At 48.3% G+C, this 19,664-nt stretch overlaps 1 protein-coding gene across 2 annotated transcripts in view; it reads left to right on the forward strand.

Annotated features, from left to right (window-relative positions):
- Positions 1-7,391, forward strand: part of LOC102372628 (zinc finger protein RFP-like) — a 15,411-nt gene extending 8,020 nt beyond the window's left edge. For both annotated transcript variants that reach the window (XM_025199881.1, XM_006020252.2), the window contains exons 2-7: positions 1,379-1,474; positions 2,759-2,989; positions 4,040-4,062; positions 4,539-4,654; positions 5,928-5,987; positions 6,348-7,391. In XM_025199881.1, coding sequence (XP_025055666.1) covers positions 1,379-1,474; positions 2,759-2,989; positions 4,040-4,062; positions 4,539-4,654; positions 5,928-5,987; positions 6,348-6,868 — 1,047 coding nt within the window. In that variant the 3' untranslated portion in view covers positions 6,869-7,391. The remainder of the gene's footprint in view (positions 1-1,378; positions 1,475-2,758; positions 2,990-4,039; positions 4,063-4,538; positions 4,655-5,927; positions 5,988-6,347) is intronic.
- The last annotated feature ends 12,273 nt before the right edge of the window (positions 7,392-19,664 follow it).

Below are 19,664 nucleotides of genomic sequence, written 5' to 3' on the forward strand. Positions count from 1 at the left end.
GGTCGATCTGGAGATATTCAGCCCAAAAGTTGGTCCGTGGTGTTGATTAACTCAGGCCAGGGCTTCTAGCCCTTGATCAGTGATGTTTAGAGATTTCTCAGTTGCTACATTATCTTCTATTGAGTTCTTCCTTTGGTTGATCTGCAGTTTCCTTAGGTGTTAATTGCTGCCTGCTACCATGTTACACATTCAATCACTGATTCACTCGCTCTTTCAGGGGCCAGCCTGATGCAGGGAAGGGCAGTTTGATTCCTGCCCTTGTTAACATTGTTACAATGTATAACTTACTTATGAAACTAAACACATTTAGTTGAAAGTTGAAAGATGAGGAGTATAAAATATAAGCTACAAAAGTAATGCCATGGCACACAAATAGATAAAAATACCAAAATACAAGGGGAGATACAAAATGCACACATACAAATTTCAAAACACAATTCCTTATCTTAAAGTGAAAGAAAGAGGAGGGAAGAAAAGGTAGAAGAGGAAAAACATATCCAAGGAGGGGAAAGCAACTGCAGGCAAGAGGAAAAGGGGCTTTCTGCTACAACCCCAGGCACCATGCTCTGGACTGGACTGTGGCAGGACAGTAGGGGATGCTACTACTCTAAGCCACCTGCCTCTCTGTGCCCAGCCAAACCCCTGCTTTGGGCGTCTCCTCTGGGGTGCCTAGCTAGACTGGGCACCATTTGTGGCTGGGTCCTAGACCAACAGAAGTGGGGGGCTGAAGTGGTGCTGCATGCAATGCTGGATGGGCCTGGCTGGAAGCCCTGTGGAACACAGATCCTACAGTGGGTGCCCTGTGTGCTGGATCCTACTTGAGGGGTGAAGGGAAGGTCCAGGAGCCTGATACAGCCTCTGAAACAGCCCATACACTCATCTAACCCACAGAGCCAGATGGGTTTGACACCCCAGCAGTAGAGGAATGTGACTCTTATAGTTGGACAGGAGGCAAGATAGATTTGCACTTTGTAGACCAACTAAACCAGAGATGCATAGCATAAGCTTTTGTGAGCAGTGTCTTACTTCATCAGATGCTGATAGCTGGCCATTCTGGTGTCTGTCACTCATTTCCTCCCAAGTGCAGGCAGTAACTGGTCCCTTGAATACAAAGCTTTCTGAGCCCTCACAAAAGGCTGAGCTGTGGTCTGAGCCCCTGGCTGCTGGCTCCTGTTCAGCCTGACACTATTCCACTCCTGGGTAACCAAAAAGAGTCACAGCACAGTTGGCAGCCCCAACCAATCTTACCAATTCCTTCTACCACCAAAAATCATTGAACTTGTATCCAGGCAGCAAAGTTGAATTTGAGGGTGTGGAAAAGTTTGCAGGTTCTCCTTTAGCAAAGGAAAAATCACCCAAGGGAGTTTCCTTCCCTCAGGAACAAATTTGGATTCAGCTGGAGATTCTAAAGGAAGAGAGAAGGAAGCTTCAAGAACAGAAAGAGAGTGAAAACCAGAAATACAAAGACTATCAGGTCAGTGCTCCAGCACACGAATCCCCCAGACACTCAAGTACCCCTCTTCCTTTTTGCATTGCCCCTGAACCTCAAAGACCTCCAGCTTCACTCTGTCTCCTGTTGTCCCATGTGTGCCCCAGTTGGATCAGATCCCACCATCTCCTTAACACCCCATTAAATTCTACCCACTGCCACTATGAACCCATTGCACCCTACACAGAATTATCCCCATTACACCCCAGCCCCTGACCCCTCACCATCTCCCTCACACCCCACTGAGCTCTCCCCTGCCCCTCTGAGCCCCAAACCTCACTGAAGCCCCTCACATCTCCTGGGCCCCCTTCACCCACAATCCCTCTTACTCTCAACCTCATTCACATCCCTTTTCACTCCTACAGCCCTTACCACACCCCTCAGCCCCACACCTCATCTGCCCCTCACACCCCCACAGTGGTCCAGACCATCTCACTCCACAACTTCCTATCCCATTGCCTTCCCCCACCTCCCCAAAACACCCACCTTGGTATCCATGGCCCCCTTCCTTCCCCTCATGACCCCCAGGATCCTCTTCCCTTCATTACCCCTCCCAGACGGTCCCACCTACCCCTCATGGCCTCTGATCATGGGGCAGGGGTGGCAGGGCTGTAACTGCTGACCCCTTTTCCCCCATTCCCCTCCCCACAGTATGCCCGTCTGGCTTCCACTGCCTTCCACTCTCAACATGCAAGAACAAAACAACTGGGTTTGGGGGAGGACTCATTTAAGCTGTTTATGGCATCCCTACCGGGGGGAACCAATCCCTCTGGATCTACTCATGCCTGGCTTTATGCCACCCTTGTTTTGTGACCTGGTTCAGCCTCTCACCGTCTCCATTATCTGGTGCAATTAATAACCCAAGAAAGAATTACTAGAAAGTAAGAAGGTAAAAAGCACTATACTGAGTCAGACCAGTTGTCCATCTAACCCAGTATTCTGTCTCCAGCCATGGCAAAAATGGATGCTGTATAGAAATCTCCGCATCTGACATCCATCCTTATTGGTTTATAGATGCCAGAGGCATTCGGTTCAATTGCCATGCATAAATTTATATAAGAACATAAAAAGTGAAGTACCTTACCTCTTTGCCTCACCTTTGCAACTCCACCTTGCCTGTAACTGTGATGCCACCATATAGCTCATCTTGCCTTCAGCCCTGTTCTTCCCCTCCCTGTCATTTGGATATTGTGGTTTTGAGTACTCTAGGAACAAAGCCACCAAGTACAGGTTCCAGGTAGCAGCACATCTTTCTTCTGATTGTGTCAGGAAAAGGCAGAAATAGAGATGCAGGAGATTTTGGCTGAATACAAGAAACTGTACCAATATTTTCAAGAAAAAGAACGCCTCCTGCGTGTCCAGCTCAGAGACCTGGAAGAGAAAACTGACAAAAATCACAAGGAAACAATCACCCAACTCTCTGAGGAGATATCCTGTCTAAATAGTTTGATCGAAGAGCTGGAGGAGAAGTGCCAGCAGCAGACAGGTGACTTCCTGCAGGTGAGGTGCATTGAATCCCTTCCATCCCTGCACTGAAAAGGGAAAGGCCTGAATCACTGGTCTGGGTGGGATCAGTAGTGTAACTTAGGGGGTGGGGTAACTGGGCGGCAAGCCCAGGTGCCTGCTTGATAGGCCTGTGCAAGTTAGCAGCGATCCAATCCAGCTTTGGATCCATCCGCTTCAGATGGCAGTGACCCAGTCCAGAGCTCTGGACTGGGTTTCCACCTCGATCTGGCCAAAGTGGCTCTGAAGCTTCGAAGCCGCCTTGGGGATCCAGCCATAGGGTATAATGGGGGAATCAATGAAATATCTATAATTTTGTTGTTTTTTGTCCAATTTGGATGAAACTTGCAGGGATGGTAGCCTCTACTAAGAGCATGAAACCTGCCAAGTTTCAGGAAGATTGGTGCAGGGGTTTGGGGGAACTGTACCCCAAATTCTTGAAAGCAAAACTCCTGTCACGTCCATGTGGTACACCACAGGGGGGTCAAAACTGCTTGGGTGGTGGGCCCTGCTCAGGCCACAAAGTTTGTCAAGTTTCAAGAAGATTGGTGCAGAGGTTTGGGGGGAACTCCACCTCAAGCTGTGGACAAGCAAAACTTGTGCCATGGGTGACACTGTGTGTGCTAAGGCGCAGGGATGGTGGCCCCTGGTGAGGCCACGATGCCTGCCAGCTGCACCAATCTCCTCCACAGCTGGCAGGTGTTGTGGCCACAGCAGGGGCCACCATCCTTGCAGCTGTCACCCCGCTGTGCCTTAACACACGCAGATCCGAAGCTCTGTCCGAAGCCTCGCACAGCCCTACTACTTGAGGGGAGAGGAATGCAAACACAGCAGCTGCAGCAGCTGTTGCTATCCTGTGCACCATGGTACTTTGTTTCATTCTGGGACGCATCAGTAGATCAGGTCTTGAAAACATTTACCTAGATCCTTTTGTGTGATACTTGGAGCTTGAGGGGAGAGTGCATAACCCCCAGAGCAAGAGAGTCCCAGGTTTGTGGTATATGATACTAACCTTTCTTTTCTCTTCTCTGTTTCTGTCCCTTCTAGGGCATCAAGAGCATGTTGAGCAGGTATGTGGCTTCTCCTCACTCCCATGCAGGGAAGGGGCCTGGAAATAGTACTATGGCCACATCTCCCCAGATCACCACAACATGGGCAGCAGGGGCACCATTGGGATACAGGTCTTCTAAGAAATAACCATCCTGAGATTGTTCCCACATTAATACAAGCTCTGGTGTTATCCCTGGGGTAGGAAGGATTAGCCTCTGCTGTTCTAAAGCGAAGGAACAGATCTGGGGCCTGGCTGCCTCAGGACTATGGGAATTTGAGCCTTTCGGCTCTTGGCTGCCAAGGAAAGTCCCTTGCTCCTAGAGTTTGAGGCGACTTGTGAAGGGTGTTGGCACTACCATTATTTGCAGTGCCTCTGCCCTGAGGCAAAGTATATGGTGGGGGTCAGTCATTAGGCCAATCCACATCTAGCTAATGTCTCTACCATGATGCTGAAATACAAAAGGAAAATAAAGTAACACCACATTGTTTTTCTCAGGTGTGAGAGAAAACAACTCAGGATGCCTGGAGAGATTTTCTCTAAGATGAAAAAGAAACTCGGGAAGCTTACTGCTCAAAAAATGGCTCTAAGAGAGACTTTAGGACGGTTTCAAGGTACTGAGAAAAGGGCTTTGGGGGGTAACAAAGCACTGTTCATGTTTCTAAGGAGGAGACAGGGTCTGGGCTGTTAGATTCAGGCTCCAAATAAAAACTCCTTTTTTAGAGAGAGAAACTGAACACCTGGGCTGATGCAGCAGGATGTGGGAATCATCCCACCTTGCACTGACCTCAGTGAATATCAGCAAATCCTTAATAAACTTGGACTCTTCAGCAGGCCCTCAGGGCATCACCAACCTCCAGAACTACAGGGTCCTTGCTGCTCCAGCACTGCTCAGCATCATCCATACCTGCAGGCACAGCAGCAGCTGTGGGTGGGAGCTTGTGGAGTCCTGCCCCACTGAGAACCAAGCCGCTGTGCCCCCTGACTGGATGCCCAAATTAGGAATCTAAATTCAATGAAATGCAGGTTTTCAGGTTTGGAGCCTGGTGGCCTGATCCCAAGGGCAGGTAGGGAAACCTACCTGTCCCTTGGCAACCTGGGAATTCCTTCAACAAGATGTCTCCTGCCCAGTAGCTGCAGATGCAGGGAGTGCTCATGAGGAAGCAGAAGCAGAGATGGGAGGAGTAGGAGCAGGTTGAAGCAGGGAGGGGGGCTGTGGCCTAGGTTAAGCTACTATCCTGCACCCCATAGTGGCCACTGAGTGGAAGGTGACACTGGCTGGACCCCTGGAGTTCCCCAGCCAATAAAGACATTGTCTGGTCCCTTAGCCAACGAATCAGGGACCTGTAAATCTTATCCCTTTGCCAAGGGATCTTCCCTCAACTCCACCACTTTCCCATCAAAAAGCAGAAAGAAAGGAGCCAGGAAGGGCTGGGTACTGAGCTCCTCTGGGTCCATGGTTGTTACATTCCTCCCTTCGCTCCTCTGCCTGCACCTGTAACTTCCTCCTTCCCTGTCCTGGGAGAGGAGACCCCACTGCAGGGGAGCAGGGAGATGCAGAGGCAGCTTCTGAAGCCACAGACCCCAGTAGGACTGCCAACCCTCCCGGATTGGCTGGGAGTCTGCCAGAATTGGCATCGATCTCCCGGTGACTATTGAAAGCAATCCAGGAGATTTTAAAAGGATATTATATTATGTCATGTTGGGGGAAAAAATCTCCCTGATTAACTTCAATCAAAGTTGGCACCCCTAGGCCCCAGCAGTTGGGGGAAGAGCTGTCCCAGTGTCTCTGCTCAGTCTCTGGGGCTCAGGACAGAGGCAGGTCCCAGCCTGGCATCACAAACCAAACACAGGAGGTCTAATGTCTGTGACCCTTTCCCTTTACAGATGATCTTCCATCCAGCCAGAAGAAGGCCAGGTGGCAACAGCACGGATCTTACAATGTAGGTAAGTGCTGGATGAGCTTGTCCTGACACCAACAGAACGGTCCCAGAGAAACCATAGCCTCAAGAAGACTAAAAACCTGCCAGCCCAGCAGTAAAACCCCCTGTCCTGTAACCTGGCAGGTTAGGATTTTCCTGCCTTTGCTTGTGGATTTGCTACCATGTTTTTCTTTTCCTCTGGGGCAGGTGCTCTCCCCAGTGCCAGACTGAGGAGCTGTGGGGCTGTTCCTGCTCAGCCTCACAGGCCCAGGACAGAGGCAGCTCCTGAGGCCCAGAACAGACATAGCCAGAATGGGGCTGCTGGTGGGTGTGAGTAATGGCCCTGGTCTGAACTGTGCCCTGATGCTGAGATTCTCTCTCCCAGTGAAGGTGACTCTGGATCCAGATACAGCTCATCCCTACCTCCTTCTGTCTGAAGATCGGAGAAGTATGACACGGGCAAGGAACAGACAGGATGTGCCTGACAATCCTGAGAGATTTGACCCTGTGCACTACGTGTTGGGTTCTGAGGGATTCACCTTGGGGAGACACACCTGGGAAGTGAACGTAGCACAGGTGCACAGCTGGGCTCTGGGGGTTGCCAGAGAGTCTGTCAGGAGGAAGGGAGAGATTATTCCTAGCCCTGATAGGGGAATCTGGGCTGTGCGGTCCTGTATGGGTCGCCTTCGGGCTCTCACTAGCCCTACTTACACCCCTGTGGTCCTGAATCGCACGCTCAGCAAGGTGCGGGTGTGTCTAGACTGTGCAGGAGGATGGGTGTCATTTTTTGATGCTGATGCCGAGGCTGCACTCTTCACCTTTCCGCCAGCTTCATTCAATGGGGAGAGAATCCGGCCCTTGTTCTCAGTGTGGATGACTGGAGCTGCGCTCAGCCTGTGCCATTGAGTAAGACCTCCAAAGTCTAGCCCTTGGGATGCTCCCAGCTTTAAAGTCGGCATCCTCCTCTAATCCAGAGAAGTCCAGAGCTGGGGCTTTCTGAAAACTACGTATTGGCTTACTTTGTACTGAGAGGTTCCTGCTGGGATAACATGTGGGAGGGAGGCAATTTAGGCTATCCAAGGGCTACCTGTGGGAAGCTGCTGGGATGTTTACGTATGCAAATATGGAAAAAGAAAAAACCCTGCACTTTACTTTCAGCTCAGCGCACCCCCCACAGTGAAGAGAGCACATGCCCAGAAGAGGCATTGCATTAGTTTGATCGGGTTCACCCAACACCTGTATAAATCAGGTGCTTTAGTGAGGCTTTTTGGTGCTTTTATCTAATAGCTGATTGAATCAACTTTAGCCAAAGCACCATGTACAGCAAAGGGCCATGGGAAAGGGCGCTGCCCCGAAATGGAAGTCTCCAAGATCCCACAGAGTTACACTTGGGCATAGGGACCTTCCTTCCTTAGGATATTCTGAAAACACCAGCTCCACTGCACTGCCCTGCACTGGTCCTTGGTCTCTTATGTCAGAAGATATCTCAATAAACATAAAGTGTGGGAAATTTTTTTTCGTTTTGCTTTGTTCTTTTAGTGGTGTTGGCTCTTCTGTCTTATTTCTCCTTTTCTTTCTCCTTTCATGACACCTGCTGTGGGTTCCTTTCCATTACTCAACCTCACATGGCAAGATGTCCCCCATGGGCCGGACACCACTTCTACCACAGCTACTGCTGTGACTGTGGCACTGCACTCAGTGTGCTGAATCTGGGGAAGGCTCTGCACACACAGCTATGCAGTAGTGCGAAAAGAGGAAGGGACCTTGGTGTGGTCAAGTCCTTCTGTTACAAATCAAATGAACCGGTGAAGCTTTTCCAGAGCCAACCCCTCCCTCCTTCCTCCAGAGCAGGTGGACAGCAGAGATATTAGGGTGTTCAGAGCAGGACACATGCCTATTTCTCTATCAGCAGGAGCCTGAGCTTACATAGCCCTGATCAGTCAGTGTTCTCACTCAGAGGGTGTATTACAATTGCTGTGACCCTGTCCCCATTCACAGAAATCTCCCTCAGAGCTCTTGCCTCTGGGCCTGATATGTTGTGAGCTCAGCAACAACACTCTAGACACTCCTGAGTTGAACTAACCATTATTTATTATTATAACTCTCTGGAATCATATCGAGGGTGGATCTTAACAATTGCTCTCTGTATATGTAGGCAGAACTTATACTACTTATACTCGTTCTGCCTCTGACTTGACCAAGTCCAGCCCTGTGGAGGGAGAGGAACCAAGAATGTCTCTGGCTCCGCATGGCAGAGAAAAATGGAGGCCTCAGTGCTGCAAAACTGCCACAAGCAAACTGAACCCTGCAGTGCTGAACATGAGGGCTTTGGCCTTCAAAGGACAGTACAAGGAAAACACAATATGACACAACAGAAGACAAGCTTCTGAAGGCCAGCCAATATGGCTTTGTGATGGGCAGGTCTCACCTAACCAACCTCATCTTCTATGACCAGGTGACACAAGCCCTAGACAAGGGAGATGACATGGATGTCATATATCTGGATTTCAAGAAAGCCTTCAACCTAGTTCCCCACAATGTCGCCATGGCTAAGCTGGGGAACTGTGACCTTGATCATCTTCTGATCCGATGGCTAGGTAACTGGCTACAGGGTTGGACCCAAAGAGTACTAGTTGACAGGAGCATATCAGTGTAGTGTAGGGTGACCAGTGGAGTCCCTCAGGGCTTGGTATTTGGACTTGTACTCTTTAACATCTTCATTAACTATCTGGAGTCGGAAGTCAGATACAAACTGGCAAAGTTTATGGATGACACCAAATTATGGGGGAGAGCGGTCACACAGCAGGACAGGCTGGGGATACAGGCTGACTTGGACATGCTCTCAAGGTTGGCTGACCAAAACCTGATGGCCGTCAATGTAGAGAAGTGTAAGGTGCTGCACCTCGGTAGGAAGAACCTTCAACATACTTACAGGCTTGGCAGTGCTACACTCGCTAGCACCACAACCAAAAAAGACTTGGGGGTCCCAACTGACCACAAGATGAATATGAGTCACCAATGCAATGCTGTGGCTGCCAAAACAAACCAAACTCTGGTGTGCATCTACCGATGCATCTCAAGCAAAACCAGGGAAGTCATCCTCCCACTTTACTTGGCCTTGGTGAGGCCGCAGCTGGAGTACTACATCCAATTTTGGGCCCTCCACATCAGGAGGGATGTGGAAAAACTTGAGAGAGTCCAGAGGAGAGCCACCCAAGGCCAGGAGGGCAGGTCATACAAGGAGAAGCTGAGGGATTTGGGACTCTTCAGTCTGGAAAAGAGAAGGCTCAGGGGGGGGACTTGGTAGCAGCCTACAATTATATAAGAGGGGTACCTCAGGACCTGGGAGAACAGCTGTTCACCAGAACTCCCCAAGCGATAACAAGGTCTAATGACCATAAACTCCAGGAAGGCCGATTTAGACTAGATGTTAAAAAAAAGTTCCTAATGGTGCATGTATCCAGGGTCTGAAACAGACTCCCCACAGAGGTGGTGCAAGCATCTACTCTGGACTCTTTCAAAAAACATCTGAATATTTTTCTTGCTGGGATAACTTGACCCCAGGTGACTTCCTGCCTATGGCAGGGGGGCTGGACTTGATCTCACGGGGTCCCTTCCAGCCCTTAATGTCTATGAAACAACACTCCTTCCCCCTAGCCAGAAGAGCCAGCCAGCCATTTGGGAAGACTCCACTTCTGCTGTGGTCTTCCCATAGAACCAGACTCAGTGAGGAGTTAGGCTGACAGGGCCGCCATCTGCTGATCTGGAGACTCAACAGTGACGCTTCCTTCTGACGGTGATGGAAAAGGGTTTGCATTGCTGGAAACAGGTTGGCACTTCCCCAATGAATCCATGTCTGTTGGTGCTGGATTGGTGCTTGGCGATTGCTCAAGTGTAAGGTTATCAGCAGGAGAATGCCCAAGCAGCTGGGCCATATGATGTCTCCAAACTTGCCTATCATCAGATTCGACTGTATATGATATGGGTCCTGTGACACCCACAATTTTAGATTGAACCCACTCTGGGCCTGTCCCATCGTTCTGAGCAAACACAGTTTCTTGTGGAATGAAAAGAAGTAAAGTACCAGATACCAATGCGGGGTCCAACTCCTTTTCTTTCCTAAACTGCATGTCTCGCACAAGGTCTGGGTTAACGTGGTCAAGGCATGTCTTGAGATGACAACCCATAAGAAGCTCTGATGGGCTGGACCCTGTTTTAGGGCAAGGAATTACATGTTGAGCAAGCAGAAATCTGGCCAGTCTTCTACAACAATCCTTTTCAGTGCATCTTTTGCAGTCTGCACCATTCGTTCAGCTTGCCTATTGGCCTATGACCTGCGAGGTGTAATGGTAACAGTTTGAATGAGGTTGCGGCTGGCAAAATCTTGGAACTCTGCTGAGGTGAATGCACTGCCATTATCAGAAATGATAGTGTCGGGCACTCCATGGGTTGCAAACAGCTGATGGAGAGCTTCCACTTCCACTGAGCTCCTTTATCCAGTAAGTGATGAAGGGGCTCTGCTATGGTGGCTTTGTCTTTCAAGAAGATGTGATAAAAACTGAGAAGTCCTAAGCATGCTTGAAGATCCTGTCTGCATTTTGGTATAGGGGAATCATGTATTGCTCTTGCCTTGTCTTCAGCTGGGTGAATGCCAGAAGCATCAATCTGATATCCCAGAAAGTTGATGCTGGAAACTCCCAGCTGACATTTCTCTTTTTTACTCTGATACCTGCTTTATCAAATCTCTGTAAAACTTCTCTGAGTCTCTCAGTGAGTTTCTCTCTAGACGGCCCCATGATCAACACATCATCCAAGTATGGAACAACCCCAGGAATTCCTGCTAGCAATTTCTCCATGAACCACTGGAAAATTCCTGGTGCCACAGAAATTCGAAAGTGGTGGTGCTTGACACAGAATGCTCCCCAGAGTGTAATTATTGTTTGGGCCTCAGTAGTCTTGACATCCACTATCAATTTCTGATAGGCTTTACCAAGCTCAAGTTTGGGAAAAATCTTCCCTCCCGCAAGAACAGACAGTAACTGGTTAATGGCAGGCACTGGGGGTGGGTCCTGCTTAAGTGCTTTATTACCAGTGCACTTGTAATCCCCACAGATGTGAACACTGCCATTAGGTTTTAAAACAGGAGCAACTGGTGTGGCCCAGCTTGTATGTACAATTGGCTTGAGGAACCCTTGCGCGATAAACCGATCTAATTCTGCATCAATTTTTGGCTGCAATGTGAAAGGTACATTCCAAGCTTTCATAAAGATAGGGGCTACCACAGGATCCATTTGGAACGTCACAGGCGGACCACAGTAAGTTCTTAATTCCTCAGAGAATAGGTGGGGAAACTCCCTTGTAAGCCTTTGCAGACTTTCTGTGCAGAGACTGCGTATGCCTTGAATACTGATTTCCAATGGTGAGAACCAATTTCTCCCCAGAAGACTTTTGCAGGAACCCTTAGTGACAATGAGGGGTAGACGCTGTCTAATAGATCCATACTGGACATCTATACTTCAGCTACCTAGAGTTTCCATAGTCTGTCCATTGTAGTCATGCAGGCAACACTCAGGTTTCAATAACTTGGGGAAAGGGTGCCAAAACAACTTGAAGAATGTGTTTTCATCTATGAGGGATACTCCCAAACCTGAGCCCACTTCCATTTTGCATTTCTTTCCATTTATTACTACAGTTGCAATCATCTCAGAACCTTGAGTTTCAACAACACCGACATTTTGAATCAAACATGGTTTTTGTACCTCACGTTCTGGGGAGGACTCTAATCCGTGAGTGGTTGTCTCTAGTAGGTTATGGAATAGAGAAGATCCCACACAACTTACTGATTCGTTTGATGCACTGGCTGGGGAAATTTTTAGCTACTTGCACGATTTCACAACGATTGCACACTTAATTCATACAACACAATTTTACTTTAAAATTCTTTGCTACGCATATAACACTGCTTAGCTTTAAGAAATACCACAAACATTAAGAACACAATAACAACATATATCAATGCTCCAAATGCACTTCTTTAAAACAATTACAACTAAAAGTTAAATTTGAATCAATACTATTATTTTTCATAATATACTTACAATCCTAGAATTCCGAGAAGCCAAACATCTAGATATGCTTTCATTCCTCAGTAGTACAATTTAATGGGTTGGCCTCAGTAGTATGGTTCAATGGGCTCGCCTCAGCAATACAGTTCAATGGGCTGGCCTCAATACTGATAGGACTAAGTCCCCTTCCTTCAGTCCCTTTCGGGTGCTCCGCAGCTTCAGCGTGAACTAAGAGATTCGTGTTCACAGAAATGGTGGTTCAGGTGATCAGTCTGATCCGGCCTACACTTGCGATTCTTCCTTCATTGTTCTGCAAGTGAGGTTACCTCCAAATTGGAACAGCAGGTTACAGTTTTTATTAAGTGAGTTGCTGTCTTGGGCCCCTCCTACCCAAACCTGTCACTACTCCCAAATTTGGGCTCAGATCTTTCTTAACAGATTCTTTTGCTTGGTAATTAGTTTCTTTTGTTGATCATTTAATTACTTTGAGGAACTTCCTTTCTGTCCAATCTTTTAAAAGGCTCCTAGGTTTGATTTCTCGGAATGTGGGATGTTTGCTTAAGGGTTATTTTTATGTTAACTTTGTTAAAGGCCTCTAAAGATAAAATTCAAAAGTTAAGACTTTGAGGAAAGTCAGGACCTTCCACACGTAGGCCAAAACAATGGCCTAGATAAGAAGATGAATCTTGTCTTCCTAAACTGGCTAATGGGCAACTATTACAAACATTCAAATATTACATTCAATATGACAGTGGTTTGGGAGTGAATACATTTGCCACAGTCTTTTTGTCTTCCAGAACTGGCCTTCGAGTGGCGAACCCTCTCTATGTGGCCCTTCTTCTTGCAGGTACGACACTCCACATTCCTAAACCTGCACTCCCTTTGTCTATGTTGGCTGCCACGACTCAAATATGTCTGTGAATTAATCGGTTTACATGGTGCTGTTGGTGAGGGTATAATCTGCTGAATTTGCTGGTGATGATCTGATTCTTGATCTTTTTGGAGTAAGTGGACATTGCTGGAGAACACCTGGTGAATTTCTCTCACGTTATGGGATGCTGCTTCAGCTGCCAAGGCTTTTTCTTGTTCAGTAGCCAAGGTCAAATCTAGTTGAGAGAGCAGGCGATCTTAGATTACTTCATCTAGAACCCCACAAAAAAGACAGTCGCGAAGCAGGCCATCCAGAATATCACCAAACTCACCAAATTCTGCAAGGTGACGGAGCTCAGCCAGGTAATCTGCTATGCCTTCGTTGGCCTTTTGGTCCCATTTAAAAAAATGAAATCTCTGCAGGGTAACAGATGGCCTTGGGCAAAAATGTGCCTTTAGCAGAGAAATTAGTTCAGCATAAGATTTAGTGTTTGGTAAGGCAGGTGCTGTGAGGCAACGGGCAATGGCACATATTTTGGCACCACAGACTGTCAGGAGGATTGTGCACTTCTGTGCTGGGTTTTCCACTTTGTTGGCTTCTAGGTAATAGGACAGCCTCTCAGCATAGGAGTCCCAAGAAGCTGTCTGGCTCACATCAAATTCTTCTATATGCCCCAATGTGGCCATTTTAACTAACATCAGCTGTAATAGAGAGAAAAGAAGAAGAAGAAAAAACGTTCCTCTGATCACAAAAGACAGCCAGGGTCTCAGAATGTCATCCCACAATCTAAGGGTGTCTTTTCAGCAAAGGATCCCATCTTCATCACCAGATGATATGTTGCAAGTTCAGCAACAACACTCTGGACACTCCTGGGTTGAACTAACAGTTATTATTATAACTCTCTGGAATCAGGGTGGATCTTAACAAATGCCCTTTGTATATGTGTGCAGAACATATACTTGCTCTGCCTCTGACTTGACCCAGTTCAGTCCTGTGGACAGAGAGAAACCAAGAATGCCTCTGGCTCTTCATGGCAGAGAAAAATGGAGTCCCCTCCACAGTGCTGCAAAACTGCCACAAGCAAATTGAACCCTGCAGTGCTGGACATGAGGGCTTTGGCCTTCAAGGGACAGTATAAGGAAAACACAATAAGACACAACAGGGCCCAACCCCACACACCCTCCAGCCTGCTCAGTAGAATAACTTTTTGCTTGTGGTTCCTGGTGATCAGGATGACTGGGGGGAGCAGGAGCAGGGGGTGTCTCCTTCTCCGTGCATTTGGTGGTGCTAGGTGTGATATGCTGTGACTGCATGTTGCTGTGGGAGGTGGCAGGTGCATGCAGCCAGGCCTTACCAGGCCACTCAGCTGTGGCGAAGGGGGAAGCTTTCCTCAGAAGGAGCCATTGATTTTTTCCCCTACATAGGTTTCTAGTCCTCAGGGCTGCAGAGAAAATCTTTGAAGCACCAAGTGCATGGCTACCAGGCAGGGCCAGAGATGCTGAGCAGCCCCAAGTACTGCCAAAAACCATGGGAGCTCTGGGGGACCTTCTGCAGACAGTCAGGCCCACCAGGTCTTACTCAACATCCCCTGAGTCTCCCCAGGCTACTCTCTCATTGTGGCAGGAAAACAAAGCTGCCAAGGGGCGGAAGATTGTGTCTGAACTTGAATGGTTTCCTAGAAAAACAGGAACGCTTCTGGCTGGCCTGGCTTGAAGAGCTGGAAAGGGAGAAGATTCAGGGAGAAAAAGTCACCAAACTCTTTGAGGAGCTTCCCATCTCTACAAAATGATCAGAAAGATGGAGGGGAAGTGCCAGCAGCCAGCGAGTGACCTCCTGCAGATACAGCACACTGAACCCCTCCCATCCTTTGCAGAAAAGGGAAAGGCCTGAATCCATGGACCTGGAAGGATGTTAGCATAACTAAACTGATGCCTCAATCACCTACTTCAATGGCAGGCTGCAAAAATAGCAACTGTCACAAATTTCTGCTTCCCTGTGTGCTACAGCTTCTCTGGCAGCCCAAGAGCTAAGAGACAGCTGTGCCCAGGAGCTGCCAGGTCAGCAGACAACAGGAATCCTTTCCAGGAAGGAAAATACCCAGCTGATGCTTTAGGCTGAGCACTTTCCTGAACTCAGAAAAGTGAAACAACCTGTCACACTCCCTTCTCAGAGCCATGGCTGCTGAGAGCCCTCTTGAAAGTCTCCAGGATGAAGCCACCTGCTCCGTCTGCCTGGAGTTATTCAAGGATCTGCAGATGCTTATGGACTGTGGGCACAATGTCTGCGGAGCCTGCATCACTCACTGCTGGGAGGGGCTGGTTACAAACACCTGCTGCCCTTGGTGAGACCTTTCTCCTGAGCAACCTCTTGAACAAGCAGCTGGAGAACGGTATAGAAATAACCCAGAGGACAGCTGAAGGAGCTGAAAGGCAGAGGGTGTCTGGAGAGCACCAGGCTCTGAAACTCCTGTGGTCTGAGGATGGAACAACTGTCTACCTGGCGTGTGACAGATCCTCAGTGCACCCAGCTGCAGCGAGACTGCCCAGGAATACAAGGTAGGAAACCATTAGTTTACTTATGGGTTGATTCCTTCTTGGTGTAACAGACCCCTGCAGTGTCAGATGCAATCACAACAGCCAGTGAGGGATTTACTTCATAGCAAGTATCTTAGGGGTTTCGGTCACAGGCCAAGAGGCCAACAGGAAAGGACAAATTCAGGTAAATAGGCATTCACAGTATAACAACATACACTTAGAGGATGAGCAAACAGGTAGTGGTCAGCACCGCCGGGGTACATACATTCAGCACATAGAGTCCGGGCCCACCTCTGGGGATGTTCCCAAGAACCAGCCTTTAGTCCAGAGTCACTCTGTGCAGGGCTGCACAGAGATCGGGGATCATGTGCAGTCGGCCTGTGGTTCGTCTGTGCAATGCAGGGGTTTTTCTCCCCTTCAGTCCAGCTCACAGCAGCACCACCATCACCCCCAGGACTCCTGGCAGTAGCCAGACCAGGCTCCCAGATCCCCCCACCTCTTCCTGCTCCACCAAGGTCTCCTGGGATTTGCAGTCTAGCAGCAGAGGTCTGCAGGGTTTCTTGTCCCTTCCACTTCCTACTTCCAGGTGCCTCTGGGATTTGTGGTCCATGGTCAGTCAGTAACTCTCCACAAGGTTGCTCCCCTCCTGTCACACGCTCATATTGCATTTTCAGTGCACACAACGCATTACATTACATTGGGTTTTCTGACACCTTCCATCTCTCTCCCCTTCTGCTACTGATGTGACCAGATTTGGGAGGCCCCTACTGCAGCAAAAAGGCTAGAAAAAGAAATTTGGGGTAATCGTGGTTAAACATGTTGACCCTCAAATATGGTCTGTGGGACCAAGGTAGGTTTGAGTGGCCCATGGTTATAGGAAAACTTAAATTAAACTCTCAACCAGAAAATAGAGGAAGTACATACCTCACCATGAAATACCATAATCTTCCTAAGTCTGCTACAGAGATGGACAAAAATAGTTAAATAATCAGAGTCTGAATAACGGTTACAGATCATGGTTAAAAATGTGGAAAGTCCCAGATGACAAAAATGATTCTAAACCTGATACGTAACACATATACACACATGCACTCACTTATTCAAACCCATGTCATTCAAACCCATGTAGTATAGCGTATATAGTAGCTGCTGTAGTAATTGTGGGGGTACTGGTGTTAGTATATCTACCTATCTGAGGCCCTGCAGATTTGCTGTCAATGGTCAGCTTCCTCCTGGGTGGTGTCTTCTCCAAAAAGGGGTCACCTGCTTGTCCTCCTGTCTCGGTAAGTCAGGTGCTGGATGTGGGGGCGCCACTGAGGGTCACGCTTCACTGCCTTTTATCCCTTCTCTGGCAGACTTGTGTGATCTCCCAGCATCATCTTGGCTGCCCAATTTGGAGGTCGCTGTCCCATGTGGGTCTTGAGTAGTGCATGAAAGCTGATAGTCTCAGGGGTCTCTGCCTGCTGGTAGGTGCGATTTCAGGAGTCAGTTTATGGTTTTGATTATTTTAACAATGGTATTGTTAAGGGGTGCAGGTGCAGTCCGTTGGACACCTAGTTCCAGGAACCAGTTTCCAGAACTGATTAACAAACACTGGATACCTTGTTGCACAAACAATGACGTTCAAGGCAATTGCATTGATACCTTCCTCCAGTCAGTCTGAGGCTGGAGCTGTTAATTGCCACTCGTTAACTTGTAACCCAGCTGACTCTGCTTGCTACTCAATTACTTACTCCCTCAGATTTGCTCCCGTTCATTCAGGAAACCAGCCCCAGTGCAGCAATGCAGTTTCAGTGATTATAATTCCAATGCATTCTTACAATAGTAGTTCTAGTAATACAAGGCATGACTTACTCTAAAGAATACATTATACTTTTAAAAGTTAAAAGTATAAAATATAAAATACAGAATACCAGGTCAAAGGTGAGACAGGCGAAATATTAAAATGCACTGTGAGGTAGTGAGGATCAAAGGTCACTGGGAACAATAAGTGAGTTAGGTTAGATGCAGCAGACTGATTTAGCATACATTTTAGACAGATATGGGTAGTTTGCTTTGGGAAATAGGTTTAATCAAAGGGGAATATATTCACCAGGATATATGTACAGTTGTGCTTTCAATGTACCTTGGCTTTTCTCGTCTTTTACAGGCTTTGCTTTGAAGTGGATATTTTAGTTCTTTTGCTTTCTTTAGTGGCACATAGCTCAACTGATATGAGGATGTGGTTTTTAAGTTTCTCAACAAAAAGCCACTTGAGCTTTCTGGCTTGCTCTGAGCCTTGCCACACTCATGCAATGAGTGTGCTAGGTCTCTGCCAATACTCAAATGGAAAAAGAAATCCACAAAGTGGGGGATGTAGGCAAGAAGGGGCTTCTTATTAGAAATGTGTAGGCACACTGTGTAGGCTCTTGTCTCTTTCTACCTGCCCAGTGCTGGATCCCAAAGTCTGTGGGTGCACCTGTGCACAAACACAGGGCCTGAAAAAGCTTCTTCCCCCCAAGAGAATTCCTCCAACAGAAGGAATCTGAGCTTTCATAAATCAGTGAGTTAATTTATAGCCCTGGGAGTCTGGACTGTGGCAGAAATGCCCCGTCGGTGCCCCTCTCCAGAGATCTGTCTCAGCCAGCCTGAGAGGCTGCTGTTGAATCCCTCAGGGCGGGGATCTCCCACCTTGTCTGCAGACAAAAGCCTGGCGCCTGGGAGGCGATGCTCTGGTCACCTGGGCAGGGGAAGAAGGGCAGCCATTAGCCATGCGGTCATCCAGGTGAATCTGAACCTGGCTCTCTCCTCATCACCGCATGCTCCAAGAGTGCCCTGCCTCCAGAGGAAACAACAACCACCTCTGGATGATGTGAGTGAGTAACCTACTAGAGATCCGATCAGATATTTAGCTTCAGTAACTCAGATGCGTGTTGAAACGGCTACCTCAGCCACCCTGGTTTGCTCTATGGGATTCCTTTGATATTCCTCTGATATTTCTATGATACTGCTCTACCTTTTACCCTGTTTCCGCCCTACTCCTGTAATCAATAAAGTTCTCCTTTGTGACCGGTGTGGGAGACTTATTGAGGGGTGGGTCTAAATTATGCCAAGGAGGCCCCTTAGGTCTATGGACTAAGGGAGGCTTCCTAATCAGCCCCTGACTTGGGAAAGTGCCCCAAGTGCTTGTATTGGGTCTAGTACCCATTGGACGATCAGGCCTGTGTTTTCCAAGATGCGCAGAGCCAGAAGTGAGTCCAGAGCCTTGGATGGTGGCAGCGGGAACCCCAGGCTAGCGGGTGTGCTCCAGGGAAGGGGTCGGCCGGACGGGAGGCACCCTAAGGGAGGCACTCGGAGCCTGGAAGGTGGTCGGGCGCAGGGAGGTGGGCGGCTCAACGCAGGAGCGCCCCCTACTGGCCCGCCACATGGACAAGGATCCTCCCCTCCTGACACATGCAGTTCAGAGCCACCTGCCTGAGCCCAGCAGAGTGGAGTGTAACCCACGTGCAAGAAGGGGAAGTTCCAGCAGCTGATGGAGATGGCTCCTGAGCTGGGAAGGAGACTCTGGGATTTCTCTCAGAAAACCCTTGTTGTCCAGGAGATTCTGAGGAAATTCACAAGCGCTGGGAAAGGATATGGGAAGGGACGTGAGGACAGGTCTCTTTGGCCATAGGAGGAGATGGATCTGGCCAGATGACTGATAACTAGATTAATTATAAAACAGTGTCAACAAAATGAGCAGCTATAGCAGGGCCCAGGCATCAGGGCATCTCAGATTCATTTACCGTGTGGCTTCAAAAAGTTATTAAGATCCAGATTTAGCCAGAAAATCTTTATGGTGTCTCCCCAAACAGAGTCCAACAGGTTCATGCTTTAGAACTGCTTGTCATTCACAGCAGCTGATGGGGCAGAGTTGGTGGGAACTGCAAAAACCCAACCCCTCTGAGAGTCAGGACCCAAGATTTGGCAACCAAAATGGAGACCTTGAATCAATCTGAATCCAAATCTGAAATGTGGGCTGCAAGGGGCTGTAGGGAAGGTGCAAACATTGTGTCATGTCCTAGAAAACCCCTCCAACACAGGGGCCTCTTCTCTTACCTGCCCAACAACTGCAGGGCAAGATCTTTAATGAGGAACCTCCAGGTTTTAGTCCCATCAGGAGTGTTGGCATGCCCCAGTCAAAATCTCCAGCCTTGGCTGTACCCAACACCCAGTGCTTATGAGGAAAGTTAAAAAAAATCCCAGGCACCTCC

The sequence above is a fragment of the Alligator sinensis genome, unplaced genomic scaffold (genome assembly GCF_000455745.1).
Source record: "Alligator sinensis unplaced genomic scaffold, ASM45574v1 scaffold1097_1, whole genome shotgun sequence".
Taxonomy (NCBI): domain Eukaryota; kingdom Metazoa; phylum Chordata; order Crocodylia; family Alligatoridae; genus Alligator; species Alligator sinensis.